This window comes from Sminthopsis crassicaudata, chromosome 1 (genome assembly GCF_048593235.1).
Source record: "Sminthopsis crassicaudata isolate SCR6 chromosome 1, ASM4859323v1, whole genome shotgun sequence".
In the NCBI taxonomy this organism is placed as follows: Eukaryota; Metazoa; Chordata; class Mammalia; order Dasyuromorphia; family Dasyuridae; genus Sminthopsis; species Sminthopsis crassicaudata.
The window spans coordinates 233641307-233662422 of NC_133617.1; the positions used below are offsets into that span (position 1 = coordinate 233641307).

Consider the following 21116-nt stretch of genomic DNA (forward strand, 5'->3'; position numbering starts at 1 on the left):
ATCTCTTTTAAGTAGATCTATTTTTGCTTTATCTGAGATCAGAATCACTACCCCTGCTTTTTTTTACTTCAGCTGAAGCATAATAGATTCTGCTCCAGCCTTTTACCTTTATTCTGTATGTATCATTCTGGTTTAAATGTGTTTCTTGTAAACAATATATTGTAAGATTCTAGCTTAATCCAGTCTGCTGTCTGTTTCTGTTTTTATGGGAGAGTTCATCCTATTCACATTCTCAGGTAAAATGACTAACTGTATTTTCTACCATTTTATTTTCCCCAAGTTATATTTTTCTCTTTCCCCTTCCCCTCCTCACCAGTGTTTTGCTACTGACCACCATCTCCCTCAATCTTCTCTCTCTTTTTATAACCCCTTCCTCAAAAGGGGGTTATATGAGATTAAACAAACTATAAAGAAGGTAGAAGCCAAACTAAGCAGGACTTTAAAAGCCATACTGATTATTTTACTTTTTTTGAAGGTTTTTTTTTTTGAGTGAAGTTATGATATATTCAGCCCTGCTTTAGAAATATCCATTGAACAGCACTGTGAAGAAAAAATTGGAGAGGAGAGCAACTGGAAGTAGAAAGAACAAATATGAAACTATTGCAGTAGGCCAGTTGAAAAGTAATGAGGGCCTTAACTGGTGAAAAGGCTCTGTAGCTCTTTAATCAGTAAGAATTATGAAAGAAGATGCTGAGATAGACTCAAGTTTTTTTTTTTTTTTTTTACAATTGATTGGGTGGGAAGAAGAAAGTGAGAAAGTGGGAAAAGGCCTGGATTACTCGAATATTGCCATAAAATTAGGTGAGTAGAAGGATAATACTGTCCTCAGCAGAAATGGGGAGTTGGGAGGAGGGATAGATTTTTGGGAAATAGAAATTCTGTTTTGAATAGCTAACCTCTCTCTCTCTTCCTTTTAACTCATAATTATAACTTAGTAATCAGGTCATCAGTTTGACTATCTCTGAAAATGAATGTGTCTGTTTATGCATCTAGTTGATTTTTTTTCCAAGGGAGTAGGGGGTATCCTGAAGTCATTGCATTGCTCAGTCCTGAATTCTTTTAAAGTCATTTTTCCTTCTCGTTATTGTGGTCACCTTGTAAATTGTTCTCTTCTTAATTCACATAATATTAATTCATACAAATCTTTATGAATTTGTCTCTCATGTTCATCATTTCTTACATGGCATTTTGTCTCATGTTCATATTTTTATTGTTCAGCAATTTTTTCATTTGTGTACAACTCTGTGTCTCCATTTTGAATTTTCTTGGCAGATATACTGGCGTGGGTTGCCATTTCCTTCTCCAGCTCATTTTACAGATGAGGAGACTGAGGCAAACAGGGTTAAATGACTTGATCAGGGTTATGTAGCTAACAAGTGTCTGAGGCCAGATTTGAACTCAGAATGATAAGTTTTTTCATATACCATATATTATTTAGTCATTCCTCAAGTGAGGGGAGTATCCATTTTGTTTCTAGTTACAGTGGGCAATGTTTACAGACTTGTTATATATATGGATCTTAGGAGGCCTATATTTTCACAGTTGTTCTTGACAACTGTCATTTTTCCTCTTTTGGTCCTCCTTGCTAATATTTTGGGTGTGAAATGCATGCAGATTTGAGTTTGCATCCTGCATTAGCCACTTAGTATCTGGGCAAGTCAAATTAAGCTTTCAGTTTTATAGTCTGTAAAATGGCTATAATAATAGCAGCTATGTTGTGGAGTTGTCAAGTAGCATTTAAGTATTAACTATTACTGTTTTAATTTGCATTTTTTATGAGCAATTATTTCTTTTATATATATATATATATATATATATATATAAATTTTTTTTTTTTTTTTTTTTTTTTGCTGAGGCATTTGGGGTTAAGTGACTTGCCCAGGGTTACACAGCTAGGAAGTATTAAGTGTTTGAATTCAGATTTGAACTCAAGTCCACCTGACTTCAGGACTGGTGCTCTATCCACTGCGCCACCTACCTGTCCCTGAATATTCTTTTATGTGGTTTTGATAACTTGTATTTTTTATTTGAAAAGTATTTATTCAGATCATCTTTTTTCAATAGCAGTAAAATAAATGACTTTTCTAAATGTTATTTTTCCCTCTTTCAGTTATCTTGAAATTTTAATGGTTAATTTAATCTCTTTCAAATTAATCTCCCTAATGCCTTCAAAAAATTATATTACTTTCTAGTATAGACTTCCTTTGTGTTTAGCCAGTTCTTCCTATCTTTATTTTCTTTACTGTCAATTTTACTTTCTCATATAGCACCTTGGAAACTGATGATAGAACCTAAATTTGGTGCTTCATCAATGGAGAATATGTTTTAGTATCATTTTCTGTAAAGTCTGGGCTAGCTCCCTAGAGGCCTCAGGATCAGCCAGAGACAGGATAAGTAAAAGTCCTTGGTCTTTAGGGGAGAAGCAGGCAAACTGCCAGGAGCTTAGTCAAAGACCTCTTCTCATTCTGGAGTCCAGAACCTTTCTCCTCTTCTTCTAATTCTTGCCTATGATTATCTTAACATCAAACATTGAGCCAGCACCAATGGTGAGAAGAGCCATTTTCCCAAACATATGCTAATAGAGTCATTGTCTCATTGCCAATGGGTAATTAGCCTTAAGTCCTTGGTTGTCTGATTCAAGCATACCTTTTTGGAGTTTTAGCCCTTTACAGTTATCTTACTATAACTTTTCCATCATCTTTCCAGTTTAACTTTTAAATGGTCATGGATCAATGAATCAGTGACAGTGTTGGTTTTTTGTTTTGTTTTGTTTTGGTTTTTTCCATTTTATGTTTTAGACATTGTGCTAGGTCCTCAGAATAAAAAGACAAAAAAGTGAAACAGTACTAACATTTCATTTAGTGTGCATAGAGGAAAGAACACACATGCACACATACATGCAAAATTAAAATACAAGCTAACTTTTGTGTCAGAGGGACTAGCTGATAGGGGATTTGCAAAAGGTCTTAAATGGGTCTTTATCTGAATTTTCTTGTTTTTCTCTTCATGATTTCTTATTTTAAGGCCTTACTGTGGTGTGGAGGGAACCCTGGGTTGTTGAAAGCTTTAGCAGTGAATGTCAAATTCTCTCAGGTGCTGGAAAAAAATGAATATCTGCAAAAATCATTCTAGTTAAGTCAGAAAGGGTCATTTTCAGTAGATTGGCCATTAGGTAATAAGTTTGTTGGTCATGGTAATCCATGAATCAAAGAAAAAAACTAAAATGGATTTTAGTTTTGTATAGTCTGTTTCTATTCTTCAGTGATGGTTTCCTAGTAGTGGAAAAGGAGACAGAGAGCAATTAATCATGAAATAGTCAAAAATCTTGCTGTTCCAGATATGAGATCCTTGTTCTGTGACCATTGAGTGAACACACTATTAGTGAAGTTAAATCTTATCAATGTCAATATTCTCACCATGTTTAGTATCAGAAGACAAAAAAGAAGCTACACCTAAATTGAAGGACAGTTCATATTTTCCTAGAAGAAGCTAATAAAAAAAATTGATAGAATCAGTTTGATTGTGTGCCCTAAGCCATAAGAAGAAATATTGGTTGATTATTTTATTTGTCAGTGCTTACAGTTAGCATTTTTAAAAATGTCACCATGAAGATAATGGTACTTAGGTGCCAACATCTTTTTTAGAAGCTGTGAAAAGATGATGAAATTTTATAAAGAATTCAAGATCTTCAAAATTAAATCATCTTAAACTTGAATTTTCAGTGATGTTAGTGTAAAGGTGAGCATAGAAGAGTATGATAAATACACAATGAGGAGGCCACAAAACACCTAGGAATCACTTTAATCAGCAAACAACTAGATATTCTGGCAATTCCAAGCTAGAATAGAAATTAGTTTTAAATTGGAAGGTGACAGATTATAATGAGAATTTGACTATACTTTACAAATCTGGTCTTAATTCATATACTTTTTTAAAAATAATAACTTTTTATTTTCAAAATATATGTAAAGGTAGTTTTCAACATTCATACTTGTAAAACATTGTGTTCTAAAATTTTTTTCCCTTACTTCCCCTCACTCCTTCCCCCTAGACAGCAAGTAATCCATTGTAAGTTAAACATTACACATACACTTTTGCAAATATTAAAATGCTAAAAGATTTATGTTGTAGTAATTTGATTATTGTAATAATGAAATGATTAAATGATTATGTCCTAAAATATTCACCTCAATTATTTTAGATTGCTTATTTTTAATAAGTTTTTCTTTCCTGTTTCTTTAAAAAATTTACCATACCCTATGTAAATATCTGCTATGTAACAGGGATATGAAAATAAAAATGACATTGTAATCCTTGTCCTTAAGGAGTTTCTATCAGGTGAGTTATAAATCTATAAATATAATAGGAAAAAAAGATATAATAGAGACTAAGGAGAAATGTAGCCTAAGTTTTCCAGGAAATCCCTAAAGTACAAATTAGGAAACAAAGAAGAATCAAACCCCATTCTTGTGAGAATATCTTAGAGAGAGAACACTTTCAGCCTTGAGGGTGAGGGAAAACTACAATGAAGAAGGCCACCTGTGCAGAGTTTGATGGAAAATAAGTATTCTGAACAGAGAGCAGAATAAAATATGTAATATTCATGGTTGATTTTTGCTGTGTATGCATAGACATTGAAAATGGGTAGGGGTAAGGACCAGGCTGTGAGAGAATAGTCCATTTTAGCTGGAACTTAGAGAGCTTGAAAGAAAATAATGTGACTTAAGACTAGAAAGGTAGACAAGAAATAAATGTTAGATAAATTTGGCAGTGCTTAGATATCTAAGCAATAAGATACAATACAATGATAGGACAATCTGGGACAATAATGGTATTCAACAGATTGGGGAAGTTGGGAGTAGTGGGTGAGTTTGGGGGGAGGGAAAGGATTATTTTCCTTTTAAACATGTTGAATTTAAGGTACTGGAGCAGATGATAGGAGGAGGAGAAGAAACTAAACATTAAGTACCAGTTAAGAATTTGGGAACTAGTGCTTGGTGGGAGATTAGGGATTGAATATATTAATTTGGAAGTTTTCATATCAATAATGATATTTGACATGTTTCTACATGATTGCAAAGTACTTTATATTTGTTACCTCATTTGATCCTAAAAAGGAAGAGATAGGGATGGTGATACCCTTTAGAACTTGTTTAATAAGTGGTAATTTTTGTTTATTTTTTAACAATAGCTTTTTATTTTCAAAATATATGCATAGTTTCAACAAAACTTTTTATTCCAAATTTTTTCCCTCCTTTCTTTCTTCCCAACCCCCTAGACAGCAAATAATCCAATATAGGTTAAACATGTGCAATTCTTCTAAACATTTAATAAGTTTTAGAGACAGAGTTTGAATCCATGTTTTAATAGTTTAAGTTCTACTTTCTATTAAACTATCTTTGACCTTTCCCTGTAGAGGAACCCATAGAATGGGGGAGAGAGAAGAGAAGACAACCTATGTTGAAACATTGGCAAGAGATGAGTGGTGAGTCAGAACTGAAAAAGGAACTGTCACTGAAGCTAAAGTATCCAAAGGGTAGAGGTTATCAGAAATGAACTACAAAAAGTTCAAGGTACTTGATGACTAAGAAAAAGTCATTGAATGTAGCAATTAAAAGACTGACAACCTTTGAGAGAAATTTCAATTTAATAGTGTGGGGTAGGAGGTGGGGAGGAGATCAATTGCAAGAGATTGAACAATGAAGAAAAAATATCTGAAAGTATAGGGAACAAATGTAAGCTGTTTTAAGCATTGATATAGAAAAGAAATGGACTTAATCCTTATTCTAAAGAACTCACAACTTGGCTCAAAATTTCCTCTAAAATAGAAAGTGAGATGAATAAAAAAAGCTTTCATTGATCTTTTACTTTGTGTAAAAGTACACTACATATAGAAAGACTGTCCCTGCTTTCTGAGAGCTTACTTTCTAATGAGAAAGGTTGTGGTTATAAGACTATAGGAGCTTTTCATGTGCAAATGGTGGAAGCCTGATGCTCCTTAAGTTTAACACCAAGGTATGATGTATTATCTGAAGGGTCATTTATAAGAATCTGGACAGGATAATGCAAATGAGTAGGGTGAAATATTGAGAAAAACAGACCAAATTAGACCCTCCATTATCACAATTAGATTATTAGTATGAAAGTATCAATAGTCTTTTTTACAATTGATGCAATTATCTCACTAGATTTTAATGTTGAAGAGAGAGGCAGAAACTTTCCCAACCTCTCCCTCAACCTGCTCCAAATTCCTTTAAATACTGACTCTAAACAAATTTTGGAGCATCAGAACACCTAAAAAGATGGAGTAGAACATTTTCCAGACAAAGGCAACTTAGAAACTCAGCAAAAAAAAAAGATTTGTAGAACCAGAGTAGGACTCCAGTGTGCGATCTCAGCACAGGCTCAGTGCCAGCTCCAGCCTTGAGCCCAGCATCAGTAAGGTAGTATCTTTGAATCAGCAGCAGTGCTGGAGGCTTCTGGACCTCTGAGCTTGGAGATACCAGGGAGAACTCCAAAGGTCAGTGGAGAGAGTTTATGACAATGGGATGGGAGTCTGGTGTACTATCCAGCACAATCCTGGTCAGCGGAGCCCCAGCTAGCAAAATAGATCTTATAAGTACTGTGGGGAATTGATATTCCTAAAAGCTCCAGGGCAGAAAACAGCTCTGGTCAGTTTCCTAGAAGGATTTCTGAAAACAGCTGCACAAAACTCCTGAACCTTAGGATGGCTCACCCTCCATCCTTGAAATAGAGCCCTACTTTAACAAAAAGTTAAAGTAGAATAGACTAGGAAAATGAGCAGAAAATAAAGTTTCTTACCATTGAAAAGTTATTATGGTGACAAGGAGGATCAAAACACACTTAGAAGATGATAACAAAGTCAAAGGTTCTACATCCTAAGACTCCAAGAAAAACAAGAATTGGGCTCAGGTCCTAGAAGAGCTCAAAAGGGACTTTGAAAATCAAGAGAGACAGAGATGTGGGGGGGGGGGGTGAGAGAGGTGCAAAAGGAAATGCAAAAAACTACTGAGGAGAAGAATGCTTTAAAAAGTAAAATTGGCCAATTAGGAGTGGTCATTTGGGAAAGGAGGTACAAAAGCTCGTTTTGAGGAAAATAATTCCTTAAAAAAAATAGAATTGAACAAATAGAATTTAATGACTCTATGAGAAATCAAGATATAATAAAGTAAACCCCTCTCCCCCCCCCCAAAAAAAAAAAAAACTATGAAATATCTCATTGGAAAAACAACTGACCTGGAAAATAGATCCAGGAGAGATAATTTAAAAATTATGTCTACCTGACTGTTATGATCAAAAAAAAAAAGAACCTTTACATCATCTTTCAAGAAATTGTCAAGGAAAACTATCCTGGTATTCTAGAACCAGAGGGTAAAATAGAAATTGAAAGACTCTACTGATCATTTCCTGAAAGAGAACCCAAAATAAAAACTCAGGAATATTATAGCCAAATTCCAGAACTCCCAGGTCAAGGAGAAAATATCACAAGCATCTAGAAAAAATTCAAGTGTAGTATAGCCACAGTAGAATAACACAAAATCTAGCAGTTTCTACATTAAAGGACAAGAGGACTTGGAATATGATGTTCCAGAGAATAATGGAGCTAAGACTACAGCCAAGGATAACCTATCCCACAAAATTGAGTATAATCCTTCAGCGGAAAAGTTGGTCATTGAAACAGAATTTTCATGTGTTCATGATGAGACCAGAACTGAATGAAAAATTTGATTTTCAGTTACAGGATTCTGGAGAAGCATAATGAAGTAATTAGGAAAGTGATATCATGAATAACTTAATAAAGTTTATTTATTTACATTCCTACAATGATATTTGAAACTTGTTAGAATGTTCTCATTATTATTATTCGAAAGGATATACATACATATATACACATATATACATACACACACACACACAGAGGGCACAGATGGATGTTCAATATGAAAGGATAATATATATATTTTTTTTAATGATGAAATTAAGGGGTGACAGAGGAATGTGCTGGGAGAAGAGGAATGGTGCAAATTATCTGCCATTAAAAAAAAAAGGCAAGAAAACTTTTTTTACAATAAGGGGGAGGGGGAAGGAGAGAGTGAATGAACCTTACTTACTCATCAGAATTGGCTCAAATAGGAAATAATAAACATATTCAATAAGGGTATAGAAATCTATCTTACCCTGCAGAAAGATAGGAGGGGAATGGGTTATAGGAAGGGGGAAAGGGTAATTTTTTTAAAAAGGGCATATTGCAAGGTTGAGATCTCCTACTATTATACTTTTGCTGTCTGTTTCTTTTTGCAGCTCTCTTAATTTCTCTTTTAAGAATTTAGATGTTGCACCACTTGGTGTGTATATGTGTAATATTGATACTGCTTCATTATCTATGCTAACCTTTAGGTATATAATGCCCTTCCTTATCTCTTTTTTTTTCCCAATTTTTTTTTATTAATTTTTATAATTATAACATTTTTTTTGATAGTACATATGCATAGGTAAATTTTTTTTTAACAACATTATCCCTTGTACTCCCTTCTGTTCCGAATTTTTCCCTTCCCCCCCTCCCCTAGATGGTAGGCATTCCCATACATATTCAATATCTTATAGTATATCCTAGGTACAATATATATGTCCCAAACCGAATTTTGTTGTTGTTATTGTTGCAAAGGAAGAATTGTATTCGGAAGGTAAAAATAATCTGGGAAGAAAAATAAAAACAAACAAACAAACAAAAAAAAAAACAATGCTCACAGTTTACACTCATTTCCCAGTGTTCCTTTTCTGGATGTAGCTGATTCTGTCCATCATTGATCAATTGGAATTGGATTAGCTCTTCCCTATGTTGAAGATATCCACTTCCATCAGAATACATCCTCATACAGTATTATTGTTGAAGTGTATAATGATCTCCTAGTTCTGCTCATTTCACTCAGCATCAGTTGATGTAAGTCTCTCCAAGTCTCTCTGTATTCCTCCTGTTGGTATTTTCTTACAGAACAATAATATTCCATAACATTCATATACCATAATTTACCCAACCATTCTCCAATTATTGGGCATCCGTTCATTTTCCAGTTTCTAGCCACTACAAAAAGGGCTGCCACGAACATTTTGGCACATACAGGTCCCTTTCCCTTCTTTAGTATTTCCTTGGGTATCTCTTTTATTTAGATAAATTTTTGTTTTTGCTTGATCTGAGATGAGGATGGCTACCCCTGCTTTTTTGGCTTCACCTGAAGCATAGTAGATTCTGCTGCACCCTTTTACTTTTATTTTGAATGTATCACCCTGTTTCAGGTGTGTTTCCTGTAAACAACATATAGTAGGATTCTGACTTTTAATCCAGTCTGCTAACTGCTTCCTCTTTAAGAGGGAGTTATCCCATTCACATTTATGGTTAAAATGACTAATTCTATATTGCTTGCCATCCTGTTAACCCCTGCTTATGCTTTTCGCCTTTCCTTCCCTCCTACCCCCCTACCCAGTATTAAACTTGTGAACACCACTTGCTTTTCACAGACCTCCCTTTTTAGTATCCCTCCCCCACCTTAAAGTTCCTCTTTCTATTTTACCCTTTTTTCTCACAATTTCTCTTCCCTTTCTCTTAGCTTACTCCTTCCCTCTCACTTTTCAATGAAGTGGAAGAAGTTTCACCATAAATCAAATACGTCTATTGATACACACTATGTTCATCCCCCTCCTTTCTTTCTCTCAGATATAATAGATTACCTTTTGCCACTTCATGAGGTGTAGTATCACCACTTTACCCTTTTTTATGGTATAATTTCCTTTCCACCTCTAGTTTCTAGGACAAATTATACATGTGTTCTTTACATATCTTTATGGCAGAAATATGGTTCTCAAGATTTCTTTTTATCTTTTTAAAAATCTCTTGAGTTCTGTATTTGAAGATTAAACATTTTGTGTAGATCTGTTCTTTTCACCAAGAATAGATGGAATTCATTTATTTTGTTAAATGTCCATCTTCTTCCCTGGAAAACAGTGCTAATTTTTTGCTGGGTAAGTTATTCTTAGCTGCATACCAAGTTCCTTAGCCTTTCAGAATATCATATTCCAGGCCCTTCGTTCTTTTAATGTGGATGCTGCTAGATCCTGGGTTATCCTTATTGTGGCTCTTCCATATCTGAATTGCTTTTTTCTAGCAGCTTCCAGTATTTTTTCCTTCGTTTGATAGTTCTTGAACTTGGCCGCTATATTTCTTGGCGTTTTGATTTTAGGATCCCTTTCAGTAGGTGATTGATGAATTTTTTCAGTGTCTGTTTCTCTCTGTTCCTCTCTGTTTCCAAAACGTCTGGGCAGTTCTCTTTGATAATTTCCTGAAAAATAGTGTCCAGGCTCTTTTTTTCCTCACATTTTTCAGGGAGTCCGGTTATTCTCATATTGTCTCTCCTGGATCTGTTTTCTAGGTCTGTTGTCTTTCCAATAAGGTACTTGACATTCTTTTTAATTTTTTCACTTTTAAGGAGGGACAGGGGAAAGAGAATAAATGGGGGAAATACAGTTCGCAGTAGTAAGTATAAAAAATTTTGAAGCAAGTTTCTCTGGAATATTATTCTCTGGAAAATAATGAGCAGGGTGCTCTCAGGAAAAAACAAAACCTTAAAAAGTCCCCCTTTTATAATATTTTTGTAATATTCTTCTTTAAAATATAGTGTTCTCTGGGAGCAAGTTTCTTTTCAGTTCAATAATCACCTCAAATGCAGCCAGGAGTTAAAAGTCCAAATCCAAATCTTTCCAAGTATTGGGCCCCGTTAGCTTTCTTATAGGCCTCTCTCTCTCCTTGGTTCCAAGAGCTCTTGCCGCTAGTTCTTTGTCTCTGCCAGCTTCTGCCTCTAGCTTTCTCCAAATGTCTCCAACCAGCACAAAGGTGGAAGTTGGAATGAATCTGTCTTCTCCTCTGAGAGTGGACTTGTCCTCTAGTGGGCTTATGTGTCTGGCCCTGAAAGCTTCAGTATACATCAATCATTATATCACTAGGAAACCATTATTTGTTGTAGGATTAAATCAATGCTAAATTAGATTTAACCACTGTCTCCTCAGTTCCACTTAGTATTTTGTTTCAAGTTCTGGCCTATAACCCCTCCTTGTAGGATCAGATCAATCATACTGAACCATGCTAAATTAAATAATTATTGTCTATCAATTCCACTGTCTTAGTACTTTATAAGAATCTTAACACCCTATTGATCAAAGTGAAATATTATATACAAATTAATAGCAATGTTCTGGGATGACCAACTGTAAATAAATGACTGCTATTCTCAGTAGTACAATCATTCATATCTTCTGAAGTACTTAGGATGAAAAATCGTACTTGTATCTAGAGAAGGAACTGATTGAGTCTGAATATAGACTCTATTTCTCTTATCTCTTTATTTTTAACCTAATTTTTCTTGAGTATTTTTATTTTCATTAGGGTAGGAGATCTGTGTTTTCTTTCACAACTTGACTTTTATGGAAATGTTTTATATAATTCCACATGTGGTTTCTTTTTTTTTCCCCCCTGAGGCTGGGGTTAAGTGACTTGCCCAGGGTCACACAGCTAGGAAGTGTTAAGTATCTGAGACCAGATTTGAACTCAGGTCCTCCTGAATTCAAGGCTGGTGCTCTATCCTAGCTGCCCCACACATGTGGTTTCTTAATTTTGGATTGGGAATAGGGAGAGAAACTAGAGCTCAAAAATCTTAAAAACAAAGTAACAAAAATGTTTTGAATGTAACCAGGGGAAAAATATTAAATTAAAAAAAAAAAAAAGGAAAAAGTTAGATCTTAATGTTGCTGCTACCTCTAATCTAATAATATCCTTTCCCCCTTTCTCAGTCAAGTTCTGGAAAGCTTTCTATACCCAGTGCTTCCATTTCCACTTTTTCTAAACACTTTGAAATTTTGCTTCTTTATGCACCTGAAACTTCTTTTTCCAGTTATTTATTTAGGTCTTCCTTTATTTCTGTAAGCGTTTTCTTATAGTTGTATGCCAGTGTAGTTTAGTGGATAAAAAACCAGACTTAAAAGCTAGGACATCTGAGTTTAAGTCCTAGGTCTGACACATTTTGAGCGTGTGAACCCTGGGCAAGTCATTTAATCTACTTGTGTCATAGTTCATTCTCTTAAAACTAAAAGTTGAAGAGGGAATCCTTCACTCCTTCCCTGTTCACTCCCTCCCCCACAAAAAAAGAAAAATCGTACATCTAGCTCTTATTTATATAACATGTAATCTTACCACACAAGTCCTGTGTATAATTAATTTAATTCCTAAGTACTTTATGCTTTTTATGGTTACTTTAATTGGAGTTTAACTTTCTTCCCCCCCTTTTTTTAAATTAACAGTATATACATAAAATGAAGTTAAATTTTGTGGATTTAGTTTGCATTCTTCTATTTTGCTGAATTTAATAATCATCTTCGTTAGTTTTCTTCATTGATTTTCTTAGTTTTTTATGCAAATCATTATATTGCATATAGGGATAATTTTGGTCTATATTGTCTCTGCTTATTTCTTTCCTCCCCATTTAATCTTATTTTAGCTGTCATTTCTGTTATTGTTTCAAATAATTGCAAAAAAGTAAATGTGGTACCAATATAAGCACTCATGATATTTTCCATTTGGAACCCTTTAATGAACTGCAACAGAAGATTGGAAGTAATCCTCTGGGGATACATATAATAGCTACCTGTCTGTCAAAATGTATAAAATTGACATTTGATATAATTTTTAGAATATATATTCAATTTGCTATCTTGATGCTTTGTAGTATCATGCCATAAATTCATTTGTTTTAGATTTTAGAATTTGTATTCAGTGTGAGTGACGTCATTTTGGAGAAAATAGTTTCAAGCCAAGAATTAATGGAGTAGTAGAACATGACTATTATGTCTTGCATATATTTTAACCTGTTTGAAAGGAAATTGACTAGAGAAAAAAATGGATCAATAGCAAGCATTTATAACAAATGAACTAATGATTATTTGCTTTCCTAGTGGAAATTGTTGACATACATTAATTACCCTTCTTCAAAATGAAAATAATAAAACCTGTAGATTATATAATTAATGTGCCCTTGGAGCCAATAGATTAAGTGAATGTGGTTAACATATTTGAGTCATCAAATGTTATCACTCTTCATGTGAAAATCCAGAAATATAAAAAGTAATAGTTGTAATAATAAATAAAAGATATTTACCTTGATGTTAAGGCTTTTTGTCTATCACTTAATGAGACTTTTTATATGCCCTCGATTCTGTATCAACTTTAGTAATTTGCCTTGCCCAAATAAGATTTTTTTCTTCCTTTTAGCTCTTGGTTCGTGCAGGTGCTAAACTGGATATACAAGATAAAGATGGGGATACTCCCTTGCATGAAGCTCTGAGACATCATACTTTATCACAGCTCCGTCAGCTCCAAGATATGCAGGATGTAGGGAAAGTAGATACAGCCTGGGAACCATCTAAAAACACAGTAAGTATATTATTGACTTAAAGTTTCCTTGTTATCATTTTTATAAAATTCTGAAAGTACCTTTATTATTAAATAATTTTACTTAATTCCTCAAAATAATATACTAATACTGTTCTACCTTTTGCCAACTGGCTTTGTAAAAAAACAAACAAAAAATCACCACACACATACACACAACAAAAACATAATGAGTTAATAATTATAGGGTTAATTCATGATCATGAATTTTGATGGTTATTATGGTAACTGATTGGCAACTTTATCCTGGAAAGAGTATTGACTCTAAAGTTAGAGGACTTGAGTTAAGAGCTTAGTCATACTTAATTAATTTTACTCCTTTATGGCATTGAGCAAGACACTTAACTTCCCTGGGTTTCAGTTTTCTTATCTGTAAAATGAGTAAGTTGGACAATATGGCCTGAGGGAATCCTGGGAATGCTTATAGATCTAATATATGATATTCTAGTTTGTTGAACCTTCAAAACATTCATCAGACTTATATTTCCTCTTGAATTCCTGAAGCTAATTCGATTGGTTTTTTTTAAGGCACCTTTGAAACCATTATGGTTTCTTTGTGGTTTTGTCTTGGGGGGGGGGGGGGAAGGTTGAGAAGCTTGATTTGATCACATCACTTCAATTTCTTTTGCATTGTATATATAAGCAGATTTTGATTTGTAGCTTTTGTTGTGACATTATTTCCTTAAAGTTGGCCCAAAGCCTTTGCCCAAAAAATGTTTGCCCATTTGTTATTGCTGATTTCAAGGCTATTTTATCTGCTTCTATTGTTTACTAGCATTCTACACCGTGTATATATAAGCGTGCTCTATACATTTAAAGCTGTGATTCGTCTTAAGCAATTCTCTTTTTCTACCTGTGTGTATACTTTCAGCTCTTCAGAACAGTGTGATATTAGACCGAAAGACACTTGGTTTCTAGAACAAAGAAGTCTGAAGACTATATTATATAAGTATTGGTTAAAGGAACTGAGGGATATTTAACCTTAAAAGTATAAGATTTGCAGGATCAGGGTGGTATCTGATACCATTTAGTAATGTAGTAGAAAACTTGCTGGAAAGAGTTAGATGGTCTGGGTTCTAATCCTGTCTCTACCTCCTAAAATCTTTGCAACCTCAAGTAAATCTCATCTCTTTTCTGATTTCTGTTTCTTGGTCTACAAAATGAGGCTAGTTCCCTCCCATGTATGAATTTGTGATGAGAATGATTACATAATTCTATTTAATATTATTGATTTGTTATATGAAAAAAGAATTAGACATTCTTTCTAACCTACAGAATAGAAATCAAAAGCAATTGGCAGAGCTGTAAAAAGGCAGGCATGTTGACTTAATTGAAGAAAAAAAAAAGCCTTAATACTTAGAACTATCATAAAGCAAAATGGATTGTTTTTGGAATGTTCCCCTTCACTGGAGGTCTTTCAGAAAAGGTTAGAAGACAATATATCGGACATTTTATAGGAAGGATTGATGGGTAGGCATGAATTGAATAACTTGATACCCTTCCAAATCTAAGATTCAATAATTTTATGTTTTGATAAACATTTTAATGCTAGAATTTCATACTTGGCAATGTTCCTAGATATCATTTACTATCCTGTATGGCTGTTTAAATAGTCATTTCTTTTCATTATATCTGCTAAAATTGTAGCCTCAGTGTGGAATGGAAGAACTCCTTTGTCTCACAGGTTATTATAACCTAAGTTCTGGCTATTTATATATATTATCTAAGCAGTGGCTTAGCCGAATATAAAGAGGCCATTCACCAAATCAGCTCCTGGGGGAGTGGCTTAGCTGAATATAGAGGCCATTTAGCTCCTGAGGATTATTTTTACAAAGTTACATAGGAGTTGCAGTCTTGTCTGACAATTGGCCTTTAAGAACTAAAGAGGAAAGTTAGAAGTTTTTAAATTTATGTGTACTGGTTATAGTCATCACAGCTTTAAATAGTAGGATCCCTGTTGCGTGTTTATTCTTTTTCATGTATCATTCTATTAAAAAAAACAAAACCCCAAAATAAAAGGGGAAACCTGATTAATATTTTGAAGGCCTGACAAAATCATAAATTTAGATGTGCTCCCACCAATAAATAAGGGGTCTTCTAAGTACTAGTGAAGTATTCACTGGAAAATTGATGAAATTGTTTAAGAAAACAAAAAAGGTATGAGATATCAGTGATATGTTGTTTTTGGTCCATCTGCGCACATAGTTTGGGAGATCTTGAATTTTCTTTAGAATTTGACATCATGTTAGTAGCAAACTCCCAAACTTCACAACTTTTTGAGTTCTATTTTTATCCTTTCAATTGTTGAGAATTCATAGTTTAAGTATCATTTTAATTAAAGAGTTGATTATGAGATTATAGCTCACATGCAACCAAAAGAGGACTACTTGAATATTTAGCAAAAGTAAGCCAGTAAAAAGTGAAACTTTTTATATATTGAATCTGCTCTTTCTGCTAATACAGATTTTCAGGAACCTTTGATATTCTCCACAGTACCAAAGCAGTGTTACCTTTGGCTTTAAATATTACGGAATTCCAGCAATATCACTTAATTGATGAACTGAGAGCCAGAGTTTTCTGCTAGGAATTGGATTGAGGAGATAGATTAATAGTTACTATATGTGACTCATTCACAGCCCTAGATTTTATTTCTTGATTGGATTTTGTAGATTGGATAGCCTGAATTATTCTGTATCTAGATTTATTTGCCTCTTCCACTATTCCATTTGTTAAAGCTAGAATCTTTCTATCCCATATTTGCAGAGAATTTCATTGATAGTAATTTATTATATAGAAAATGTAAAATAGATAGTTTTTTCTTTAGATTTCTTTAGTTTGTTTTCTAAGAAGTATTAGGAAGTCTTAGGGTTTTTTTTTCCTTTTAAACCTTTGTGTTTCATTTAAGTACTTGATCCTTGAAAAGTCTACAATTGGTCCATATTTTTATCCATACAGCTTAACAAAATCTTTCTTTTAAGTCTTCTGCTGGAAAATTTCTGTTAATACTTTAATGAAATGAGTTCAGAATGCTAATTTTACAAGAATGTTATCATATTTTATTTCAACATAAAAAAGGAACATAACATAATTCAACATTTAAAAAAACCAAGTGATCTTTCTTCTCTCCAAATTATTAAATGAAAATGATGATTGAAAACATTGATTTTTCAGGTAAGATATATATGTACTTCATTCTTGCTAGGAAGTATGTCAAGTTTTCTAGTAATTGTTGGCAGACTTTTAGTAGTTGCCTTTTCCCCCTTCAGCAGTGTTGAAATGAAAGTAATTTATTTAAAATAATGAGAAGGAAATAATTCAGGTGTTGGGCATGGTAGTATTAAATGATTTTGTCAAAGATGTTAACTGAAAGAATACTGTTATACTTAAAAATTTTGTGATTTTCTACTTAAAGGTTAGATTTTAATGTGTGAATAATAAGCACATAACAACGTAAAACTTAATATTTCTGACAAATAGTGTCAGATTAATTTCTTTGCTTTCTACCTCCCCAACTCCCCTGAATTTAACTTGTTCCTACCTCTGTTTATTTGAATCTTATTATTTGTCTATAACTCATTTTCAGGAAACATTTTCTGTTTGTACCTTTGTTCCCTGTCATATTAGAACTTATATGTTCTGTTTATAATACATTAACTTCCCCGTAGTAAGTAAATCACATATTTCTTAAAACAAAACAAAACAAAAAAAAAAAAAAAAACAAAGGTCAGTAAGTCTTTAGTGAATACTAATCAATTTATGATAAATGCATAGAATTTTTTGTCTTAAGGCAAATTATATTGGAAATATAGCTATAAAGCATGTTTTCTCTTTGACTTAGAAAAATAAATTTGAATATATAGAAATTAAACATGAAGGATGAGAAAGCATTTATAACTGTTTTAAAGTTGCCATTTTTTGTGTTAAGATGTGAAACTATATTTTCACAGGGACGATTATTGTTATTTTCTTTCAGTTAATAATGGGACTTGGTACACAAGGGGCAGAGAAGAAGAGCGCAGCATCTATTGCTTGCTTCTTAGCAGCCAATGGAGCTGATCTTAGCATTCGAAATAAGAAGGGTCAGTCTCCACTTGATCTGTGTCCCGATCCTAGCCTCTGTAAAGCCCTGGCCAAGTGTCACAAAGAAAAAGTCAGGTATGGTTAAGTTTTGATCCATTGAATCTAATGTATTTTATAAGAATGTGGTTTCTAGCATTATGCAAGAACTATAAAAAGCTTATTTTTTACTACCAGATTCCAAAATATAAGTCTTTGGAGCTTTTCTCAAGTGAAATGGGAGTCAAAACAAATGCTATGAAATATTTGCTTGAGGTCTCATACTGGATAACCTTGTTTACTGAAATCTTAAAAATTAGTGCATCTAGTAGCCTGCTAATTTATTTCTGTCCTTAAAGATTAGTTGATATTGGTGTCAAGCATGTGTGCACATCAGTAAACATTATCTTCATCACTGAGCAGAATCCAAACTTACACATATTATAGAACTTAAGTCTTTCTCTACCATTTGGATCTTAATAAATATTATGGAGGTGCTTATATCTCTGCCTTTCCTTTATCTGTTTATAATTCATGAGACTCCCTTACTAGTTTAACATGTTAAAAGTATTGCCCATCCTTTTTTTTTTTTTTTTAACCTGTCTCTAACCTCCTCACGATCAATCTGTTGTCAAAGCCTTCTGATTTCACTTTTTTATCTTATGGGTCATGTCAATACCATAATATATACATCAAGATCTCATTTTTTGGAGGATTTTAAGATTAAGATTATGGAAACAATCCTTACAGTCACTGAGTAGCAACTAATGAGTGATTTTGTAAAGTTTGAAAATTAGTGAATGAAACAATAGCACCGTATGATGGTTTTTATTTTAGATTTTAATGAGACTTATGAACATTTAAACAATTAATGTTTCAAATTTTAAAAATAAATTTATAGCCTTTATACTTCCAAAATAAAAAAAAAAAGTATTACCCATCCCTAAGTACTAGTTAAACATGTTAAAGTAATGCCCATCCCTAAGAAACATTTGTCAAACTTACCTGTTCCCTGATGACCAAAAAATTTTGATTTTATCTTTAAAATGTTAGTTCTCAAAGTTAGCACAGCTCTCAATAGATACTATTATTTTCATAATTTCATTTCAGTACCTAATATCGCAGTCTAGTCAAATTTTGTTCACTGTGGATTTTTGTACATGAGCTATCAGTTTTATAATTTATATCTTTTTTTTATGTCATGGTACTCTTTTATTTATTTATTTTATAGTTATAACTTTTTTTTTTTTGACAGTACATATGCATGGGTAATTTTTTACAACATAATCCCTTGCACTCACTTCTGTTCCGAATTTTCCCCTCCTTCCCTCTATCCCCTCCCCTAGATGGTAGGCAGTCCCATGTTAAATATGTTATAGTATATCCTAGATATAATATATGTGTGCAGAACCGAATTTTTTTGTTGCACAGGAAGAATTGGATTCAGAAGGTAAAAATCACCTGGGAAGAAAAACAAAAGTGCAAACAGTTTACACTAATTTCCCAGTATTCCTTCTCTGGGTGTAGCTGATTCTGTCCATCATTGATCAATTTATATCTCTTTTTGTAAATCAAATTTTAAATCTCTTTGACCTAAATTATATAATGCATATTAATACTCCCTCAAATAGCCTAAACTTCAGTATTTCAACTTCTTTTCACATGACCTACTTTTCTATCCTCTCTCAGCAATATAAAAAGATGGTCAAGTCTTTCTCGCTATGCCATTTCCCTTGTTGATTTTATTAGTTCCCATGAGATTTATTAATCATCTTTCTGCTTATAATTCTTTTTTTTTTTTTTTTTTTTTTTTTGCTGAGGCAATTGGGATTAAGTGAGTTGCCCAGGGTCACACAGCCAGGAAGTGTAAGTGATTTTTGAAATCAGATCCTCCTGACTTCAGGGCTGGTGCTTTATCTACTGCACCGCCCAGCTGCCCCCTGCTGATAATTCTTAAATCTACTTATCCAGCCCCAATTTCTCTGCTGATCTCCAAGCTCTGAACAGCTGCCTATTAAACTGTTAAAGACACACACTTCTCCCAGCCCCTCAAGGCTTGAAACTTAGAGGTCTTCAATTCTTTATCACCTTCCCCAAATTCCCTCCCTCCCCCACTCCACTCCCAGAGCCAATTAACAAGGTCTATCAGTTTTGCCTTTGTAACATCTTTCATTTAGGTCTCCCTTGTTTCCTGATGTTGCCACCACCCTCACACGGGTCCTTATTTCCTCATGTTTAGACTATTGTAATAATTTACTGATTGGTCTTCCTGCCACAAATCTTTCTTTACTTCAATCAGCTGTCAAAGTGATATTTCTAAAGTACAGGTTTAGAGATGTTCCACACACTGGCCATTCTGCTCAGTAAATTCCAGTGGCTCCCTGTCACCTTCAAGACCAAATATAAAATCTGTTTGCAGCTCAAAACCCTTCATAGCCTAGCCTTCCCCTTTCCAGTCTTCTCACATCTTATACTTTGATCTTGGCCTCTTTACATTCCTTGAATAAGACACTTCATTTCCTGATTGGGCATTTTCACTGATTGTCCTTTATGTCTAGAATGTTTTCTCTTTCAGTTCTACCTCCTGGCTTCTTTGAATTCCTTCAAGTTTCAGTTAAAATCCTGTATTCTACAGGAAGCCTTTCCCAGTGTCTCTCTCCACCTTACCCCCAATTTCTCTTAATTAGTCTTTCCTCAAAATTTCCTTCTTGTATATAGCATGTTTGTACATAGTTGTCTGCATGCTGCCTTCCAATTTAGATTGTGAACTTCTTGAGGGTAGGGATTATCTTTTGCCTCTTTTTGTATCCCATGTACCCAGTAAGTACATATGTACCCAGTAGCTATGTATAATATTTGCTCAATAAATTGACTCACTGAATAAATTATTGTAATTTAAATTCTTCTGATATTATAATATTCTAGGGAATATTGGGATTTCTTCCCTTCCTCTCCCCCCAGTGTTAGTTACTATATGAATTGTAGGATGGCAGGATTTTATTTCCTTTATATACCTGTAATTCCACGCTGTATCCTTAAGTTCTGTAGCTTTCATCATTTAATAAATATTATTGACTAGCTTCGTTCTATGTAAAGAAATATATGCGTTAGATTTTTAGGTATCTGTGCTCCCTCTGCTGGCTTTATAAGAGATAAAATATTAAGACAGTTTTTAAAAATAACTAAGTTTTACTGGCATCTTTGGTTTTTAACATTACTGCTATTTCATGCTATGATTCTTCCCCCATTCTTTGCAAATTATAGTGATCCTTTCTGGTCCCATATGCAAGAAGCTGCTCTTATAGACTCCTGACTCTGCTGAGAAAAGTAGAATATATTTTATCATCTATTTTATTGGATAATTACAGTGTTTTTTTTTTTTAAGTACTTGAGTTTGGCTTCTCCTTCAAGAAATGTTTTCATTTATGTTGTGTTTAATGAACAGTATTTTTTTGATAATCTTTATCTCTGACTAGTATAATAGTAACTACGTAACTTTTAATTCATTTAAGCAGCCTTCTTCAGTATGACCTAAGTTTTATTTTTT

General features: G+C 33.6%; 1 protein-coding gene across 1 annotated transcript in view; it reads left to right on the plus strand.

Moving 5' to 3' along the window:
* The window catches only part of MIB1 (MIB E3 ubiquitin protein ligase 1), a 152708-nt gene that overhangs the window by 104330 nt on the left and 27262 nt on the right, over positions 1–21116 (plus strand). The window contains exons 15-16 of the mRNA XM_074276439.1: positions 13334–13495; positions 17487–17668. Coding sequence (XP_074132540.1) covers positions 13334–13495; positions 17487–17668 — 344 coding nt within the window. The remainder of the gene's footprint in view (positions 1–13333; positions 13496–17486; positions 17669–21116) is intronic.